The sequence below is a fragment of the Macaca nemestrina genome, chromosome 1 (genome assembly GCF_043159975.1).
Source record: "Macaca nemestrina isolate mMacNem1 chromosome 1, mMacNem.hap1, whole genome shotgun sequence".
Taxonomy (NCBI): Eukaryota; Metazoa; Chordata; class Mammalia; order Primates; family Cercopithecidae; genus Macaca; species Macaca nemestrina.
This window is the reverse complement of record NC_092125.1, coordinates 157,151,311-157,172,240: the sequence shown is the minus strand read 5'-3', so window position 1 is coordinate 157,172,240 and position 20,930 is coordinate 157,151,311. Positions and strand designations below refer to the sequence as shown.

The window sequence follows — 20,930 nt, the reverse complement described above, 5'->3', positions numbered from 1 at the left end:
AGCAATCCCACTACTGGGTACTTCTCAAAAAGAAAGCAGATCAGTATATCGAAAGGATACCTGCATCCTATGTTTATTGCACCACAATGCACAATAGCAATGATATGGATTCAATATAAGTGTCACCAGTGACTGAATGGATAAAGAAAATGTTACGCGCATGCGTACACACACACACACACACACACACACACACACACACACACAGAGGAATATTATTCAGCCTTAAAAAAGAATGAGATCCTGTCATTTGCAGCAACATGAATGGAACTGGGGGTCATTCTGTTAAGTGAAATAAGCCAGCCATAGAATGACAAATAGCACATGTTCCTACCCATAGGTGGGTGCTAAAAAGTTTCTGTCATGGAAGTAGAGAATAGAATGATAGTTACCAGAGTTTTGGAAGGGTGTGGGATGAAGAGAGGCTGGTTAATGGGTACTAATATACAGTTAGAGGGAATAAGTTCTAATATTTGATAGCAGAGTAGGGTGAATATAGTTAAAAATAAGGTATTGTATTTTACAAAATGACTAGAAAAGAGGACATGAAATGTTCCCAACACATAGAAATGATAAATACTCAAGGTGATGGGTACCTTAAATACTAACTTGATCATTCCACGTTCTATGCATGCAACAAAATGTCACATGGATCCCATAACTATGCACAGATATTATGTATTAACAAAAATACTTAAAAAAGAAAAAAAGTCCCCTCTGCTTTAACCTTATAAGGAAAGTAACTTTGAAATGACCAATGTGGCCAGGCATGGTGGCTCATGCCTGTAGTTCTAGCATTTTGGAAGGCCAAGGTGGGAGGATTGCATGAGTCCAGGAGTTCGAGACACAGCCTGGGCAACATGGCAAAACCTTGTCTCTACAAAAAATATAAAAATTATCCAGGCATGGTGGCATGCACCTGTAGTTTCAGCTACTTGGGAGGCTAAGGTGGAAGGATCACTTGAGCCCAGGAGGTAGAGGCTGCAGTGAGCTGAGATGGGACCACTGCACTCCAACTTGGGCAACAGAGGGAGACCCTGTCTCAAGGGAAATAAATAAATAAATAACCAATCCACATGTTATTCCTTGTTTCTTCTTTCTACAGCCTTTTTCCCTGCTGTGAAAGCCCACCTCTGTCTGCTTAGCTCATTGGAGCACTTTTCTATTTCGTAGATGGGATGTTGCTCAATTTATGAATTGCTAATAAAAGCCAATTAGGTCTTTGAAACTAAATTTGTTGACATTTGCTTTTTTGAAGCCACTATTGCTCTTTATCAAAATGATCCCATAGATAGTCTATAGTCTTTTCTTAGTATTTTCTCCCAAATATGTTGGGGAAGATACTAAGAAAGTTCCCTAAGTCTGAAATCTGGCCTAAAACTGTCTGGTAGGTACCATTGTATTCAATATAGCATTTTGGTTTAATCTTAATCTTCTAAAGTCTGAGTAGTTTCTTTAGTTTGCCTGGTTTCTGCAGCCTTGCATACTAGAAGGATGGTAATTTTCAGTTCGCTAATTACTATGCTTTACATAGTCATAGGGACGAAGCATTTTAGAATGGCACTTCATTAAAGCAGTAAAAATACTGTGGGCTCAGTAATCTCATTTACTGGGTCAATAGCCCATAATATCTAGAAGAAGATTTAAAGTAGTTTAAAAATAATTATTCAAACAAGAAAGGGATTTCAAACTATAATTACCAAAGCAGTAAAGGAATGAATGACTCCAAAGCAAATATAAATATTATATTTAAATCTTAATAGCTGATTGCTATAACTCAAAGGGTTTAGCTCTCCAATACTAAAGATCACAAGATCTTAGACCTGAAATAAACTTCAGCACGCAGCTAGTCTTGGTGTAGAAATTAAAATTTTTCCTGAAAAACCACTTATAGTTAAATATCCAGACTGACAGACTTTTTGCAGCTCATTCTCCTATAAGACGCTCTTTTTTTTTTTTTTTTTTTTTTCTGTGTTGGAGTTTCACACTTGTTGCCCAGGCTGGAGTGCAATGGCAATCTCAGGTCACTGCAACCTCCACCTCCTCGGTTCCAGCGGTTCTCCTCCTCAGCCTCCTGAGTAACTGGGATTACAGGCGCCCACCACCACGCCCAGCTAATTGTTGTATTTTTTTTTTTTAGTAGAGATGGTGTTTCATCATTTTGGCTAGGTTGGTCTCAAATTCGTAACCTCAGGTAATCTGCCCGCCTTGGCCTCCCAAAGTGCTGGGATTACAGGCGTGAGCCACCATGCCCAGCCAAGGTGCTCATTTTTCTTAGAGCATTTGCATATCTCTTACTCTGTTTTTTCCCATGTATTTGCATTTTGGTTACTATTGCACATTAGATTTCTTCTACTGTGGTCTGCTTTTTGTTTTCTTTTGTTTCGTTTTATTTTGTTTTTGCTGATATACTGTTGGTGATTTTCTATATCCATGTTATAGCTGGTTACCATTTTTAATTTTCCTATTAGTTCTAATAGTTTTTCTCTGGTTGATGTGTTTGCAAGGAGAACTACTGTATCATCTGTAAATAATGATTTTTTTTCTTCTTTATTTCAGTATTAATACTTCCCTTTACCCTGCCTCTGGGTTTCTGTAATTACATGGAGTAGAGCTTCCAGAACAACATAAAATAAATATTAGTGGACATTCTTATTTTGGTTCCAGTCCTAGTAAGAATCTGTCTAGTTAAGAGTTTCTAGATTATGTTCCAAACCATTATTCCATGAGATGTTAATTGATTTCCTACAAAAATAAGAGTCTTAAATAATTTTCTAGAACTCTGAATTAACAAAAATGAGACAGATCTCTTTAGTGAATGGGCTTTTACAACCTTTACTGTTTAATATGCATTGACGATCTCCTAGAGATGGAGAAAGTATGTGACTTTTCCCGATATATTTGTCATAGAACACTGTTTTTGAAGAACATTTACTAACATCTTATAAAACAATACATCGGTGTTGTTCTGGTAGAGTACTGTTAATTGTGGTGTTTGGGGGTTTTGGTTTCAAAATGATGTTCTTTACCGTGTTAAGAAAATATCCTACTTTTAGCTTGCTTAGAGTGTTATATAAATCAAATCTTTTACTATATGCTTTACTCTATTGCATCTTATGCCAATTTTTTATTGTTTTGGCTGACTTTTATTATCTATGTATGGGAATTTGTTATATATTTTGTATATTAACCCTTTCTATGATTATGTTCTCCCTCTCCATAGCCTGCCTTTCATTCTTAATGTCTTTCAAAGGATAGTATAATTCATTTTATCAATCTTTTCTTTTACTGTGAGTGCTTTTCTATTTTGTTTAATAAAAATGTTTCCTACCTGATGGTATGAAAAGTTTCTCCTGCACTTTCATCTTAAAGCATTACTCTATTGTATTTCAGATACACATTTTCAATTCACCTGGAACTGAAATTTGTGTATAGGTAGGGTCTAGATTTACTTTTTTTTCCCATGAGGTTATTCAGTGTTTTTAAAAATGTCTAATTTCCTCCACCCAGTACTCTGTTTGGCACTTTCATCACAAATACTTGGGGTCTTTATTATGTTGCATGGGTCTATGTGACTGCCCCTGTGTCCACACCATCTTGTTCCTGTTCACCAAGGGCATTAGCTTTCTTGGCCCTTTGCATTTCTATAAAAATGTTGGGATCAACTTATAGAGTTCCATGGAAGAAATATTGTGGTATTTGGGGATTTTGATTGAGATTATCTTGAATCTATAGATTCATTTGAGGAGAACTTACCTCTTTACACCATTGAATTTTCTATTCCATGTGCATGTAGATCCTTTTTAATATTTCTCAGTAAAAAGGGGTTATTTTCTCCACAGAGGTCTTGCCCATCATTTATTAGACTTATTCCTAGGTATTTAATATTTTGAGGCAGTAACAAATGGTATCCTTTCTTAAATTTTTATTGTTGCTATATTGAAATACAACGTATTTGTATTCTGATTTGTATCTAGCAATCCTGCTAACTCTAATAAAAACTATAACAAATTATATATGAATTGTTAATACCATGATATAATCTGTAAATAATTATATTTTTGTTTCTTCTTCAATCTTCAAACTTTTTTTATTTTTTCATGACCTCAGTATAATATTAAATAGCAATGGTGATAGTGGAAATTATTGTTTTATTCCTCATTTCGAAGGGATAGCTTCCAAAAATTTAACGTTAAGTATTAAGTACAATGTCTGTTACAGAATTTTTGTTTTGTAAAAACATTTTATCAGACTAAGGAAGTTCCTTGTTATTTTCCTTAAATAACAGTTTTAAATTATTAGTCAACATTGAATTTTCTCAAATTCTTTTGCTGCATCTATTGAGATAAATGATTTTACTTTTGAGATGATCATTTGATTTTACTGTTAATATTTCAAATTACATTAATTTATTTTTCTCCCCAACTTTATTGTGAAGAATTGCAAAGAGTTGTAAGTTTCTGAACACCAATTTTACTTGAAAGAACAGCCAACAGACAAACTATGAATATTCAGATTTTGGCATTTGGCAAACATTTTCTCAAAAATGAATGAAGTGGGCCTGTCACTTCAGGAAAATAACAATGATTGTTAAGAATACAAGTGAGATTGGGGACCAAAAGTTTGAAAACTGCTGCTCTCTTAGAAAGTGTAACGTTAGGCCAGGTGCAGTGGCTCACACCTGAAATGCCAGCACTTCGGGAGGCTGAGGCAAGCAGATCACCTGAGGTCAGGAGTTTGAGACCAGCCTGGCCAACGTGGTGAAACCTCGTCTCTACCAAAAATAGAAAAATTAGCTGGGCGTGGTAGTGGGCACCTGTAATCCCAGCTACTCAGCTACTCAGGAGTCTGAGGCAGGAGAATCTCTTGAACCTGGGAGGCGGAGGTTGCAGTGAGCTGAGGTGGAGGTGCAGTGAGCCACTGCACTCCAGCCTGGGTGACAAGAGTGAAACTCCATCAAAAAAAGAAAAGAAAGTGTAATGTTATTTTTAGTACATTTACCCTCTTCGCATGACAATGGAAGATACTTAAAACACTTCTAACTTTATACCTCCTCTCAAGTTGTGTGCTATTTTATAATTTTAATTATAAAATTTCTTCTTTGTTTTTGTTTGATGAAGATTTACTATAATATGTTTACGTGTGGATTTATTTTATTTGAGAGTAATTGAGCCTTTTGGATTACTGAATTCTCATAAATTCTGAAAAATTTTCACTGACTTGCCTTTATCCATTTTATCTCTTCTCTCCCTCTGAGACTTCAAATAAATGTATAGTAGTCCTTCTCATTGTATTGAGTCTCTTACCTTAGTGTTTAAAATCTCATGTTTCATTCTGAGTACTTGCTTCTATTTTCTCTTACATTAATTCTTTCTTTAGCTTTATCTAATTTGCTGTTAAATTCATTTGAGTTCTTTATTTCATGTATTATATTTATCAATTCTCAAACTTCTAAGTAACTATTTTACACATCTGCTCCGTCACTTTTTATAGTTTTCAATTCTCTGCCAAATTTTTCACTTGATCCTATCTCCTTGAACATTGTAAACATGATTGTTTTAGTCTACATCCTGTAATTCCATTTGTGGAGCTTTTATGTATTTTTGTTGGTTTTCTTTAATGGTGGTTTGTTTCTTTTTATATCTGAAGTTTTTAATTGTGTTTTGGGCATTATGCTTAAAACTTTATTTGTAACAATGATTTGAGACCTAGGATGATATTATCTTCCTCCAGAGAAGATTTTTCTTTGGTTGTTCTAGGTGTGTAAAGTCAATAGAAGTTCAGGAACACACAATAAAATTTTCAAAACTGAGGTTATCAGACACAACAAATTGACATAAAATAGGTTGATGGATTTTATAAGACTGGTTTATTTCCAGTTCAGACTTAATCTTACAATACATCTAGTAATCCTAGTTCAAAGTGAATGTTTGTTTACCCTTGGGCTCTGGATTCTGATTTCTATTCTTCTAGGCCCAACATGCTTCCAGAAACAGAGCTCACCTATTCCTTCCAGAATCACTAATGCCCCTAGGGCAAAAGCAGACTTTACTGTTAGTGAGCTCTGGTCTTCTCCGGGCTGGTAATTTCTTACTATCTTGTTAAGTCTTTGATGGTTTAGAGATGAATTTTTATATTTTTTTCCCAGCTAAGTAATCTTCCATAGAAGGGCGCTCTGAATTTTGAAAGTTAACATTATTGAAGTCAAACTTCTCATGATGGTACTTTTTAACAATAATGAAGTTGAATATCTTCTGTACTTTGGGTTTTCCTCTTGAAACTATGAGGCACATCTTACAGTACAGCTTTCCTGGAGCCTATCCCAGTTGCAATCACAGACCTTTAACTCAAAGTTTATGCAAGCCACATTCTTCTCCTTATTCCTAAAATAAGCCTAGTCTTAGAATATACAATGTAAATATATCTCTCCTTGTCTCCAAGGAATGTACATAACCCCACTAAGACAGTCATGCTTCCCTATCTTTTCCATTCACTCATTTTGCCACCATTTTCTTCCACTTTCAGTGTGGAATCCAGGTTGCTAGTGCCCATGACTATTTCTCAGCTTCCAACGTTCAGCTTTCAGTACACTGTGCGCTGTACTGAATAATCTCCTGACTAGTGACTTTCTTCATTCTTGCCTCTGTGCTCCTGAATATTATGGAGGCAGAATACATACCTTACAGTAGGTTCATCGCATATCTATAGTTTGTAAATTCTAGCTGAAACATCATTTGCAGTCATTTTTATTCTCAACTCTCTTGCTCAAAGTATTCTCTTTCTCAAAAGTTCATCCTATTTTGAAGTCTGTTAACTGTACCTCTAAGTACCCTATCTCTCATCAATTAACACTTGCTTCCTTTTGGAAATATACGAGAACCTAGAGTGAATCTAGTTGAGTCCTTTCTTATAAAGTAACCTGTTTCTTCTCTCATTCTTGATTCATTCTTCCTGTTTCCAAGAAAGATGTATTTCTGCCCTTCCAAAGGGTATCAATCCAACTATATGCTTACATTTTTCAGTCTTATTTCCCATGTATTCTCACTCCATCAGTGCTCCTTCTCTTGTATTTTCAAGCACTCCATCTCTACCAACCTCCTCCTCTCAAACTATAAACTCTTAAAGTATACTCCAGCCCAGAAAGAAAAAAAAAAAAAATCTGTATCGAGTGAATGGCAATGACTGTTCGTTTACCACTAGCTTTATATGCTGGCAGGAATCACACATGAAAATTAAGAGAGTTTATTAGGTAGTATGATTTTCCTTATCTCCAAAGAAAATTCTAGCCAGAGCATTGATAAAGCCTCTAATGCTGTATAATTAACAATAACTCTGTAGGAAATAGAAGTTCTCATGCTTGGCACTACATGCAGACTTCCAGTATCCTCTCCATTTGCTCTTCAAAATGTCTGACTTCTAGGGCTGACTTCGTGTGTAAGTGCTTCTTGCCAATCTGGTGGTATTTGAAGGATACCTGGAAGGATTTCCTACCCCAGCATCTTCACCAGGGATTCAAATGTATTGTTTTGTTTTCATCCCTTTGATCAAACATTATTGTCTCCTCTCTTAATTGTTTTTAATTCTTCTAGGAGAAAGTTTCTCAAACCTAGGCATCTGTTGGAATCATATGTGGAACTTTAAAAAAAGTATTATGTGCAGGTGCCATCTTCAAAAATTGTGTGTCTTATTTGGTCAGGGGTGGACTCGAGCCATTGCCATTTTTAAAAGTTCTCCTGGTCATTGTAATGTATAGTCAGTTGAAAACTATATTCCTAGTTGAGTGACATTCTATTACACTAATACCATATAGCAAGAATCAGTTTTCTTACCTTCTTTACGTGACATTCCTGTATGGCATTTTAGCAGCAGGTCCTGAGGAGATCATCCTCCTGAAAGAAGAAAAAAATCTAGAGGTAAGTTGGCCATAAAATTATCCAAGTTTTACTGTGACCTAATAGTAATAATGGAATATGAATTATTACCATAATTCACATCCATATTAGAAAATTCTTTCTTGGTTGGAGAAAACGTGGTTTTTACCTCTCAGTCTGGAGAAAACAAGTTGTGTTCCTCTGGCACATCTACATGTTTATGCAGATCCATTCCCTAGAGGAACTTCCAAATAAAGGGAGCACGTTATATATGGCAACTGAGAAACATAGCTTTATGTTGCCTGTTGTAGGATTATTTCTTGACATTAACATTTTTATGCACCCCCATATTAAGTTTTATGCTTAGATTTAATGTCACCAGGTAGGAACCAAGGTAAATGCCACATCCCATATCCACAGAGAGTCAGAGCTAAACTGTCAGTTATCAAATCTGTCTTTTTATGTGCTGTGTGATTTATACACATTGCTTTAGAAAGCTGCATTAACTGGAAGGTGCTGGTTTGTGGAGGGGCAAGGAAGTACATTTACAGGTGAGCTTGGCTGCACTGTGTTGATTTCTCTCTAGAACAGTCTTCACAATTCTTTGCTCGCAGTTAGAGGTCTGCTGAAAGTGACTCAGTGTAGATGAAAACAGCTTGCTTAATCATTCCTGAAACACGGGAAAAATTAAAATACATTTTTTTCTTTGTCAAGCAATAAAAACAATGCCAGATTGTTAATGCCTCTTTTGTACCTTTCACTTAAAAGACCTCAAAAAGAACATCAAGGAGAATAAAGGCAAAATCTATTCCCCAATGGCGTCATTATACATGTTGAAGACTCTAAAACTAAAACTCTAAAGACATTCAGGAAGAGCAGAGGAATAAATGACAGCAAACTGAAGAGTGTGTCTCTGGAGCTTTGTTCAACCTGCTTTGTTCAAATTCATTCAAATTGGATAATGAAAAGCAAAGATCTTTTTTGTTTCAACATTAAAGTAGTAAATTAGTGAGTGGTGAGTTGCTAATTGTTCTGTAAAGTATTTAAGGTGTCAGGAGTGTCCCATCTCCAATTTTTAAAATGGCTCCTTATGGTTGAAATGAAAGGAACTATTAGAGTAGTGTAAAACAGTGTTTTTAATAATTTATGCTGGTTCAGTTGAAATGATTTTCATTTAGAAATACTCATTGAAGTTCTTGTTTTTACTTGAGATAAACAAGTTTTATTTTAGACTTCAAGATATCCAATAGAAATTCATTTTCTAGATGGGGCTACAGTAGAAAGATAGATTAGAGCTATCCAATGTTGTGTTTCAAATCTGGCTGTTTCTACTTGCTTTGAGGGTATAGAATTAGCAGGTTTGGTTAAATTTTACTTGAATTTTGGGTGACCTTTTCTAATCCTGACTGTTTCATAATTTAATGTCTTGACCTTCGTTTTCCATGGAGCCACCTTAGTGGTAAATGCAGAGATTTAATAACTAGAACTAGTTGACAGGTGACCTTTCGTACATGGCTGTTCCTTTTTGCTGTGGAAACCACTGTTTTGCAAGTTTTATTTCACAAATTTTAATTATCTATTCTATTGTCTATAAGCTTATTCAGAGAGAAGAAAGTAAAGGTTAAATATTACATTTTTCTTACTGATTAAAATGTAAAGTGCTTGGCAGTTGTCCCAATATATCATTCAGAAAGGATAGGGCAATTTGTCAGGTTCATATCCGAAGAAGAGAGAGGGATAGTTTTCCCAGGGTGGTTGGTAAGGATGAAACTGGCCTAGGAGAGTGAGCAATCACATCAGCTAAGTGAAGGTAACAGGTGTGTGTGTGTGCACGTGCATGTGTGTGTGGGGGGGTGTGAATTTAGAACAGAGGAACATAAGGGTTCTTTTACTGTATGTGTACTAATTTAAAGAGAAAAGTGACTCTGAGTCAACGAGAGGTGAAACTTGCCAGTCAGGGTGAATAACCTGTCAGTTTTGGCCCTCTCTCTCTCTCTCTCTCTCTCTCCCCCACCCCCTTCTCTCACTCTCACTCACTTTCTCTCTTAACCAGGAAAGAATTGGTTAAGCATATCATGGTAAATTGATTTCCGGAATCTATATCAATAAAATATATTGTTTACAAATGAGGAAATAAGGCTGAGTAATTATAAAAATGCTAGAGACTCTTAGAAAGAGTTAAGAATATCTACACTTTGCCCCCACTCTACAGTGTCAGAGAACATAGGACCTTCACAGGGAATTAATTCCTCTGTACTTAAATTCTTCAGTATTTTTAAAAGCAGAATTCATTTGCATGCCTCTCAAATACTCATGCTTATAATAAAATAAAAATAAAAACAGGCATGGTATAAAAAGACCCATCGTGTGAACATAGTACCCCAGCCAGCCGTTGTCCTGGATCCTCATAGAAGAGAAGAGTCATTCACGTGTTAGAGACCTCTTGACAGTCTTCAAAGAACACGGATTTCCAAGGGCTTGCAAATGGCCAGTGTGAGTTTCTAAAGTGAATTTCTGAAGGAAGCTTTTGGGCAGTGGGGAGGTATTATTCCCTTTAGTCCTGGAGACCACTTTAGAAAATAGTATCATCTGCCATGGTCTTTTTTCCCCGACATGGATGGTAATTATTTATTGCTTGAGAATCTTTCACTGCTGTTGTGAAAGAAACAGTTTGAAAAGCAAATTGAGTAAGCAGATGTGAAGGACCATTTAAAAACTAATAAAATTGGTCATGATTAGTTTCTCTTAGACTGAAATTTCAGCCATATTTCAAGCTGAAAATATCAAGAAAAACATTTTCAATAATTTTTTATGTCATGCTAGCCCTATTGCCAAAAAGGAAAGTTTATTTATGCTCACATGCAAATAATTTTGGTGAGATTATTGATTATAAGCATGTTTAAAGCATTAATCTATGATTTAATTAAAATAATTTAAATATAATAGTGAACAAGATTTGAGGTGTTTGCATATATGTATATTAAGAATAGTGAAAATCAGTAATAATTGTTTCTTTGATATTCCACATTTCCTAATGCTGCTGTGAGTGCATTTTCTGAAAGATAACATATGCTCTTCTTTTTAACCTGAAAGATATCTAATGTCCTTTGGACATCACGTTTATCTCAACTTCCTCAACTCAGTAATGGAAAATAAAATAAGGTAGCTTGAAAAATCTACCATGAAAATTATGTGGAATAATGTAATAAAGTACTGAGAAAGAGGACTGACCTGTAATAGGCATTCAATCATGTGTATATCAAAAAATCTACTACGCTATACTTGTAGGTCTCTCTGGTACTGTTTCTTCCCTTCCTCTTTCTCTCACCCTCTACCTGTGCCCCAGCCAATAATGAAGTCATATTTTCCTGTAAGGTGGCAAAATGTCATGATTCATTTTAGCAGAGAAATGACTTGTTTTACAAAGCCATCCCTTAGGCTTCTAAAACAGCATACGAATTGAGTCTAGTTGATCATGAAACTCCCCCACACAGCTTAGTGCTGTGTACTGAGATTAAGTTCACACTGATTAGAATTTTAAAATTATTTTACTCTTCACAATGCTTTGCACAGAATAGGTGCTAAATTAAAAACTATGTGGTTGTTCAATAGATATCACCAAATTCTTAACTCCTCCCAAGCTGATAGTTTTGAAACCAAATGTGCTGGTATAGAGTTAGTATACTTTTGCAGAGGAAGAAATTAGCCAAAACAAATATAGTGCTGTTACCATAAAAGAAAAATCAATATTTTAGACCTTAAATAAAAGGAAGTGTTTGACATGTGTGGACTTTTTTTAACAAGGACACAGGGACCCAGACAGGATTGGCTGAATATTTGTGTTGCTCTCAGTTTATAGACACAGCTGAAGCCCAGTGAAAGTATTTTGAATATACAAGATATTTTCAAAGATGTTTTGAGTGCACAAGAGACAAGATGAAGAAGACAAGTTTGTTTTTAATGAAAAAAGCAAAAAATAGATACAATTCAACTATAAAGGGAGAATTCAAAATTTAGATGTGGCTTAATAAAGTGGAACCAGATAAATCTTAACAAAGGTCTTGGAAAATCCAGGGCCTCAGTCTAGAAAGAAAGAATAACTGCTTACTGAAGCAGAACTGAGTAAGTGAAGACATATGGAATAAATTTCCAAGCAAAGCCCCCAAATCCGGTAATATAAATGAGTTCAAGAAATAACAGTACACTTTAACAAAGAAAGTTGAGATCAAAAGACGTAGCAATAAAGTTAATAAAAAAAAACTGAGATAACTAGATAAGAGCAGATTTTGGGTCAAATTGTCCATTTGTGCCTAGGTATTTCTTTATTTTTATTATAGCATACTGTAGTTTGAAGGTGCCTTCAGATATATAAATGAGACCCTTGGGCTTTGCAAGCAAACTTTTTGTGCTACCTGAAGCTCCTGATTGTGATTAGGAATGTTTCCTTCATCTGGCCCCCACACTCTTGTCATACTTAGAAAATGGTTCCTGCAAGTAAGTGGTAAAATAGAGCAATTATCATGTTCATCCATGTCTCCTGGTACCTTATTCAGGAAGGCAGATGGCTAGGCAAAACTATTACCCAGAAGTATAGACCAAGAAGTATAAACGTCTCTTAAGATGATGGCCATGGTGACAGTAGGGTCAAGTGAATAGTTAAACAAAAAAACAAAGTGGCAATTTTATAGATCACCATCTACCCTCAAAACCGTTGCATTCATAATATTCTGCCCAACGACATATTTGTCACATAAACAAAAGGCTGTTGTTCCCAATGTTTGCCCTCAAGTTGTTAGTTAGCTGCTGACCTCATAATCTGCACAGCTGTGGCATCCCAATATGTTGTCATGAAACAGATTGTGATGTCTTAATTGATCACTTTTAGAGGTTACAATTGTCAAGTGAGACCAGTATGCTGATTCTTATTAGTTAAATTAAGCCTTGTTACAGCAAAACTGGCTAATTCATTATAATGAATAGGAAATTCAGTGTAACTTACTGCATTTTATAGATTCGAACATATCCAAGGCTTTTTCTTTTTCTTCTTTTTGATTGTTTAAATTCGTGGAGGCTGTACCCCAACCATGCTTTTATTATACAATGAAGCAACTTAGAATAGTAAATGGAATGTAACCCCCCGCACCATATGCATCTTGGTGATAAGTTGGAGTATGCCATATGACACACACAATTTAAATCAGGCATTGATGTGCATGACTCTAAGTGAATTGGAGGACTCAGCTAAGAGTAATGGATGTCAGGCTCTGCTGCAAATCGTCTGGCAAGAAGAATATTATGTTCTTCTCTATTGTGTAAAAGAACGTAGGCTCCTAAGAGGATGAGGAAGGGTCTTAAATCAATGCCTGACCCCAAAGCACACCTCCTTGTGCCTCCATTTTGGTCATTGGTGAAGTCTTCGCTATGGCACTAATCTATAAAACTCTCTTTTCCAAGTGTCCCAATACACTCACTCACTTTGTATGGACTTATTCTCATCTGATGCCTGGACCACCTGCTACTCATATTAGTTGAGAAACCTTACTGTGACAGGGGTGATAAATAGTCCTTTTAATAGCAGAGTTTTAAGACAACTCATAAATGGGCCTTTGTGCATTCTGCAAGTCAAGTTTTTTTCAAAAGTTTTATCTTTGACATTTCAAATAAACAGACGCCTTTGTCAGTCTAGCACATTTTATAGCAGTACAAATAAAAATGAAATAAAAGAAACTAATTTAAGTTAATGTAATAACTGTTAGCATCCAAAATGCAGGAGGAAGCACAAGGATGTTTATCAAAGCACTTTTTTATAGTAGAAAAAAACAGATAATAGCTAAATGCCCAGCAGTAGACAAATTGGTACATATGGTATATCCATATAATGGAATCTTGAGCAGGCATTAAAACTATCTCTAAGGGCTGACATGGGAAAGGTTGATGATTTTCGATTAATGGTTTCTCATTAAGTAAGAAACCAAAGTGGCCAAATTATATAAAGGGCATTTCTCAACCTGTCTAAAATAATATCTGTAGAAAGGAAAAAAATGACAAAAATAGGTGTAGTGTTATTGAATGATGAGAATATGGAGAGTTTTTTTTTTTTATCATTTTATCCTTTTTATTTTTAGTGTTTTGAGTTTTCCATATTACTTTACTAATTAGGGGGAAAAAGTTCTTGAAGCAGTTTGAGTAGCTTGTTATAACATTTGACTTAAGAGTCTGTGTTCAGGCACCTCAAATCTAAATGGTCTGAAAATGAGCTCCTAATCTTCCTCCCAGATCCTGCTCTCCTAAAGGCTTCTTTCCTTCTCAGTTGAAGGACATTTCAGCCTTCCAGTTGCTTAGGCTGAAAACCTGGAGCTAACTGTCCATGACTCCTGTCTTTCTCTTACATCCCACCTTCAATCTATGGTCAATTCAATAGGCTGTATCTTCAGAATATTTCCAGAACATAAGCAGCTTCTCTCCATCTCCTTTGCTACTCAGTGTGGCCCACATCACTATCCTCTCTTGCTGGGATTGTAGCAGCAGCCTAATCCCCCGCTTCCACCCTGGCCTCCATTTTATCAACTTTCCACACAGCTGCCAAAGCTGTTACAGCTCAGTTCAGTCATTCCTCTGTCCAGAGCCCTTCAATGGCGCTTCATCTCACACAAAGTGAAAGGCCCTAAGTGATTTCTAACCTGCTATCTGTCTGGCCTCAGTACCTACTTGGCTCTCCCCACTGGCTCTGCCAGGCTACATTGCTCTTCCTAGTATTCCTTTCCTACCTCAGGGTATTTGCATTGGTTTTTGCATTTTCTCTGCAGGAATGCTTTTTTCCTAAATATGCTCATGACCAACTCTTTCACTTCATTCAAGTCTTTCCTCAAATATTATTTTCTCAGCAAGGTCTTTTTCTGATTACTCCACCAACTCTCTCTCTCTCTCTCTCTCTCTCTCTCTCTGTCACACACACACACACACACACACACACACTTGCACACACATACCTCCTAACGTCCTTTCCTGCTTTAATTTTCTCTATTTAGTACTTAGCCAAATTTAACATATTACATGGTATGATATTTATTTATTGCCTTTCTCCTGTGCCCAACTTGAATATAAGCTCTATGAGAACAGGAATTTTTGTTTATAGTTTTCACTGCTGAACTCTAACCCCTGGAACTGTACCTGAAACATCGTAGGTGCTCTGTGACTGCTGTGAGTGCCTACCATGGATAGGAACAATGATGTTACAGCTGTATGATGACTAACTGGTTGATTTTTATGCAGTAGCTTATCTCTCAATGTAATTATTTTAATTCAATTGCTTTCACTTCCTCACTTAACCAATTGAGCCTTTAATGTATTTCAGGGACTAATGGGGGAATGAGGTTAAAATGAAGAAGATAGACATTGTTCTGACATAGTTTACTGTCTAGTTGACAGACATAATCCAACACAATACATAAAACAAGGACAGTACCCAGTTGAGAGAGGCTACTCACCAACAGGCACAATAAAAATTCAAGATCGAATGTCAGATACAAAATGTGGAATCTCATAGAAGGGAGATGAGAAAGATGTATATCAACAAAGCACATTGCTTCTTTATTACTGTTTTAAAAGAAAGGGTGACTATGTGGGAAAGAAGCAGCAAAAGCAATTTATTTGGTTGTTTTAGGACAACTGAAAGCAAGCAATAATGGAAAGGGCAGTGGGCTTAGAGTTAGAGGATCTAGATTTGAATCTAACACTGCAGTTTTATCATCTCCAAGTCCTGAAAGCTGATGCTTAACTTCTACGAGTCTCTGTTATCTCCGTGGTTAAATAAAAAGGGAGTAAGGGACTTAGACTAGCTCTAGAGACTGCCTTTGTATATACCTTCTCATCTAAAAGGAAGCCTTTCCTTATCCATCTAGGATAAACATAAACACACAAGTCAATTAACATGATGACTTGAGGGAATCTCTAAAGGGTCTCTGTAATATTTCTGCTAGCCTGGGACTTATCTTAAGTAGTTACTGGTTCCAAAAATCTCTTTTGTAACCTCATTGCTTGCTGAACTCTTCATATTTTTATTAATTGCTCATAACCATTCATGCATACAAGCAAAATACATAATTGATCCCTGGATATGTTTCTTTTGCATTTCTTTTATAGCCACCAACCTTATTACAAAGATCAAATCTTTTCATATTTTCTTATTTCACCTGAAATTGCAGTTCTGAATAAAAATATTTATCATTTAGAGTGGAAAACAAATAACTATTTTTGCCTATAATTTTAAATCAGCCCATGGGGATTATAGGAATTAAAATTATTTTTTGACAGTATACGTTTTCTTTTTGAATGGAAGCATGCTGTTAACTTGATAATCTGTGGCAGAGGCTGTAGGTTTGGTATTTGTAGGCACTTTAGAGATACATCCATATTTGGTAATTATACAATATCTGAACTTTTGTTTTCCCAGAGGAACTTGTTTCACTAAGTGGAATTTATTAATTTACATACCTTCTTTCTCTATTTTTCAGCCTTTGCAACTGGACTGTGACCTTTGTGCCATAGTGTCAAACTCAGGTCAGATGGTTGGCCAGAAGGTAGGAAATGAGATAGATCGATCCTCCTGCATTTGGAGAATGAACAATGCCCCCACCAAGGGGTATGAAGAAGATGTTGGCCACATGACCATGATTCGAGTTGTGTCCCATACCAGCGTTCCTCTTTTGCTAAAAAACCCTGATTATTTTTTCAAGGAAGCGAATGCTACTATTTATGTTATTTGGGGCCCTTTCCGCAATATGAGGAAAGATGGCAATGGCATCGTTTACAACATGTTGAAAAAGACAGTTGATATCTATCCGAATGCTCAAATATATGTGACCACAGAGAAGCGCATGAGTTACTGTGATGGAGTTTTTAAGAAGGAAACTGGAAAAGACAGGTGAGTCTTCTCTGAAGCAGCTTTTTTGTCTTTTATTATCTTTTATGCTATATCTTTGCTGATTCCTTTTGCAAGATGTAAAATAAACAGTTATTTTTTAAGCCGATTGTTATATGTTCTGACTATTATGATTACTTGATAAGCCAGCCTGAGGTCTCATGTATTCCACCTATGCTACCTCCTGTTCTTTCCATTCTGATTGGTTTGAGTCTCCAAGAAATATTGGATACTTCCCCGAGGTATCTTTTGATTTTTTCTTATTTTGTTCCATTTCCTATTGATTAAGTTGGATTTCAGCTGAAAGAGGAAGCCTAAACATTTCTGTTTCAAAACCTAGTAATGGTAAGGAACTTTAGGATTATGCATTAGTCTAAACTCCTCTGGGAATTTTGCCAAAATTTTACCTGAGACCACAAACAGAACAGGCTATTGATTCTCCAATAAGATCGTGTAGCTTTTTGCATGCAAATAGGCACTGTGATCCTGAACATCATAACTTGGTGTCTGACTTGTTTAGCAGAATACCATATTGAAATTATATGTCACTTAAAATCATTAGCAGTGGAATTCTTTGAAATAAATGAGTTATAAATACCATTCATTCAATTATTCAAAAACCAATTTGCATTTTTTATTACATCCATATTTTTTGTGTAGCATTGTGTAAACTACACTTTCCACTTTGTTCCCTTGAAGCCTGATTGCTTCATTCTTTCCCCTCCCCTTCCTTGTCCTATGTCCTCTGTTTGCTCCATTTCCAGCTCCCTCATCTCTCCTGTAATTGGATTGTGTGCCATTTTTTCTTCCTTTTTAGAAAGATAACTACAAAATAGAGAAAACAGGAATTACAAATCAATCTTGATTCTTATATCTAGCACTAATAAAGAACTGCTAAAGGAAGATATTGAAACCAATAGCTAAAGTTTTAAATTATCTGTGAATTTTGCTTATTTGTGCAATATCATGGTTAAATTGAGCATCTGCTATAGTTCCAATATTAGCATTCCAATTTATTCAAAGTATATGTATTTCACTATACAATATTATCAAATCTAAGCTTTTAACTGTATTGAGATATGTGCTTAGGGGGGTGCAGTTTCTGATATCTCTGGATGTCATTTGAATGCTGATGATTATTTAAAAATCTTAGGTGGATCAACTCTCCTTTGGTAATGTGGGTTGATCTGAATTTAACATTTTGTACTTCTGAGCGCCAAAAATACACAGCTTCATATGAAATACAAGACAGAAATAGCCATGAAATACTAGTTCCTCCAACTATATGACTTAGTAAGAAGAATCCCAAAGGTGAGATTTGAGTCAATGTAGCATAAACTGTCCAAAATGACAGGCAGTAGAGATGAAAGGAATAGGTATGGCACTTCAAAGAAATATGGTCATATGTCACACTATTCTATATAAATATGAAGCGTATTCACAAAGGGCTTTGGAAATTTCTTGTCTCTCATCAGCCCAGAGCATTGCAATTAATGAGATGTATTTGGCTTTTCGTTAGAGTTAACCCTCAAGATATCACCCAGACATAACTATAAGTCCTAGAGTCATTTGGTGGTGGGGGGAGGGGTATCAGAGAAGAGCTTTGCATGCTGTTGGTTCATGTTTTTATGTGTTTATTTCACATTGACTTTTGTCATGAGCTTTCATGGAGACAACACCATCAATATTTGTAAATTGTAAAAAATGGGAGAGAATAGCTTTGGGAGATCATTTTCTTACTGGCCATGATGAAGAAAGCTGTATAGTAGGAAAATTACTGGTAATTTTACTCAGTTGATAAAGTTAATTTGCTGGGTGTCATTCGATTGGTAGAGTTACCAAAATGAGAGTTGAAGAAACCGAAATATGGTTTCAGTTTATGGTGCATTCTTATGTTTCTCACTGAGTCTATTTCTGTCTGGTTACTTCACTGAGTACTCCAACCAGACAAGAGAAGACAACTATGCTAGTGTTTTAGAAATGGACAGAACGGGTGATTTAAGTAGAGCCTGGTTGGATAACAAAATGTTGACCAAAATGACCTCAGAAGCTGCTGTTCCCAGTCTATATCCTAATGACACCTATGTTAAAGACTTTTCTTGTCTAAGAATTTCCCATGGCAATCTGATATTCATTGTCAAATTCCAAACTAGAATATATTATTCAACTTTTCATGAAGGAAAATGTCAAACTTATAAAGTAGAGACACTAGTGGTATAATGAGCCTCTGTATAACCACCACTTAGCTTGAATAATTATAAATCCATGACCAGTATGGTTTCATCTATACGCCTACACACTTTCTCTCTCACCAAAGATTATGTTGAAACAAATCTCAGATATCATATAATTTTATTTATAAATATTTTGGTGTATATCTCTAAAAGATAAAGATTCTTAAAATTAACACAATACCATTCCTCTACATAAAAATCAACAATTCTGCCATAATATCATTATATATTTAGTTTTCAAATTTCTCAATTGTCTCATTGGTATATTTTTCATAGTTTGTTTTAATTAGGATTAGCATAAGGTTCATACATACTAATTGATTGATATGTGTCTTATATTTCTCCTAACCTGTATAGCTACTTCCCTGTCTCTCCTTCTCTATTCTGTCTCCTTCTCTATCTGTTGTTGAAGAAACCTAGGCATTAGTTGTATAGAGTTTTCCACAATCTAGATTTGTTAATCACATTCCCATGTTTTTTCTTTTTCTTCTACACTGATATTTGTGTATTGAGGCTTGGTTGGGATCAGGTTTTTTTTTTTTTTTTTTTGCCATAACCATTAGGTGGTTCTTCTCTCAGGAGAAATACTCTCTAATTTTCTATTTTTTATGTTAGATACCATTAATGATTATTTGCCAGATAAAATAATTTATTAGGATTGCACAATGGTGCTATTTCATCATATCCTTTTTATTCATTAGCTGATATACTTTATTAAGAGTAATTTACCCTCTTATTCATTTGGTTACTAGGAGATAGAAACCAATACTCTTCTCCTCTTTCTTTACCAGTTTTAATGTACTAGTTTCCTCGCATTCTCTATAGGTGACCAGTATTATTGATATTTACATATTAACTTACAGACTTAAACATACTTGAAGTATTTTAATTTATTAAAATTTATTAAAATTATACCCTTATGCTCAGATTGTCCTATTTTGGCCTATGGGAACCTCTTCAAATTGGCTTTGAGTCCTTTTGACATGACTTAGTAGCCTTTGATAGCTTCTTTGTTTCCTAGTATTATGGGATGTTTCAGGCTTTTGTTGTACGTATTCCGAGGCAGACCTGCATTCAGACATTTCTCCAAAGAACGTCAGTTTCTTTTAGTAGTTAAGAGAGCGTAATATTAGCACCATGGCTGCTCATTGCTACTGGGTTGGTCTTTGTTTCTTGGGCTTTACAGTAGACAGAGCTAGCATATAAACAATATATACTGTGTATATTGTTTAAAGATAAAATCATTATGAGTTCAAACCGAAACTTTCAATTCAAATCCAGGGCTAATAGGTTTTAAGTTTACATCCTCTATTCTACATCTGTTCCTTCTTTTTACCATGCTGACAATCACAGGTCTCAGAGATTTCAATGTACTTATTCATCTGCTTTATTCCACAACACATACACACACACAGACACACACACACACACACACACACACACACACTAATCTTAGAGTAAGAATAACAGCACAACAAGCAATATAATTATGGTAAACACTTTAAGGATATTTTGCATCAAAGAACATTTGAATGGCAAGCATTTGTGTGGATCTGTGCTCACAAAGTATATGTTGGTTATAGTCTCCAAAAAAGTTTTTGGCATTTTTTTCCTAAGTAAATAGGAGTGAATTCAGTGGTATACATCACTGCAGGCATGAGGAAATGGAGAATAAGGGGTGTCCATTTAATTTTGCTTTAATTGTAAAGCTATTTTGTTTGATTTGCCTGTACTTATTAGAACTTTTTAGCAAGTACTTATTTTCATTATCAAGTTTTTAACATAGAGACAATGTCATCATTATTATATATAATTTATAGAATTAAAAAAATATGTCACTAGTAGTTAAAGTGATTCATGATAGGAAAATGATTACATGGAGTTCCTCAAAGAAAACTTTGCTTC

At 35.4% G+C, this 20,930-nt stretch overlaps 1 protein-coding gene and 1 long non-coding RNA gene across 6 annotated transcripts in view; one reads left to right on the top strand and one right to left on the bottom strand.

The window, feature by feature from the left end:
* The window catches only part of LOC105482672 (uncharacterized), a 48,235-nt gene extending 40,219 nt beyond the window's left edge, over positions 1–8,016 (bottom strand). The window contains exons 1-2 of the long non-coding RNA XR_987757.3: positions 7,983–8,016; positions 7,830–7,889 (exon numbers count right to left, since the gene is read on the bottom strand). This is a non-coding gene — a long non-coding RNA (uncharacterized lncRNA). The remainder of the gene's footprint in view (positions 1–7,829; positions 7,890–7,982) is intronic.
* LOC105482673 (ST6 N-acetylgalactosaminide alpha-2,6-sialyltransferase 3) overlaps positions 1–20,930 on the top strand; it is a 576,370-nt gene that overhangs the window by 321,451 nt on the left and 233,989 nt on the right. For all 5 annotated transcript variants that reach the window (XM_071090974.1, XM_024793120.2, XM_024793119.2 and 2 more), the window contains one exon: positions 16,385–16,794. In XM_071090974.1, coding sequence (XP_070947075.1) covers positions 16,385–16,794 — 410 coding nt within the window. The remainder of the gene's footprint in view (positions 1–16,384; positions 16,795–20,930) is intronic.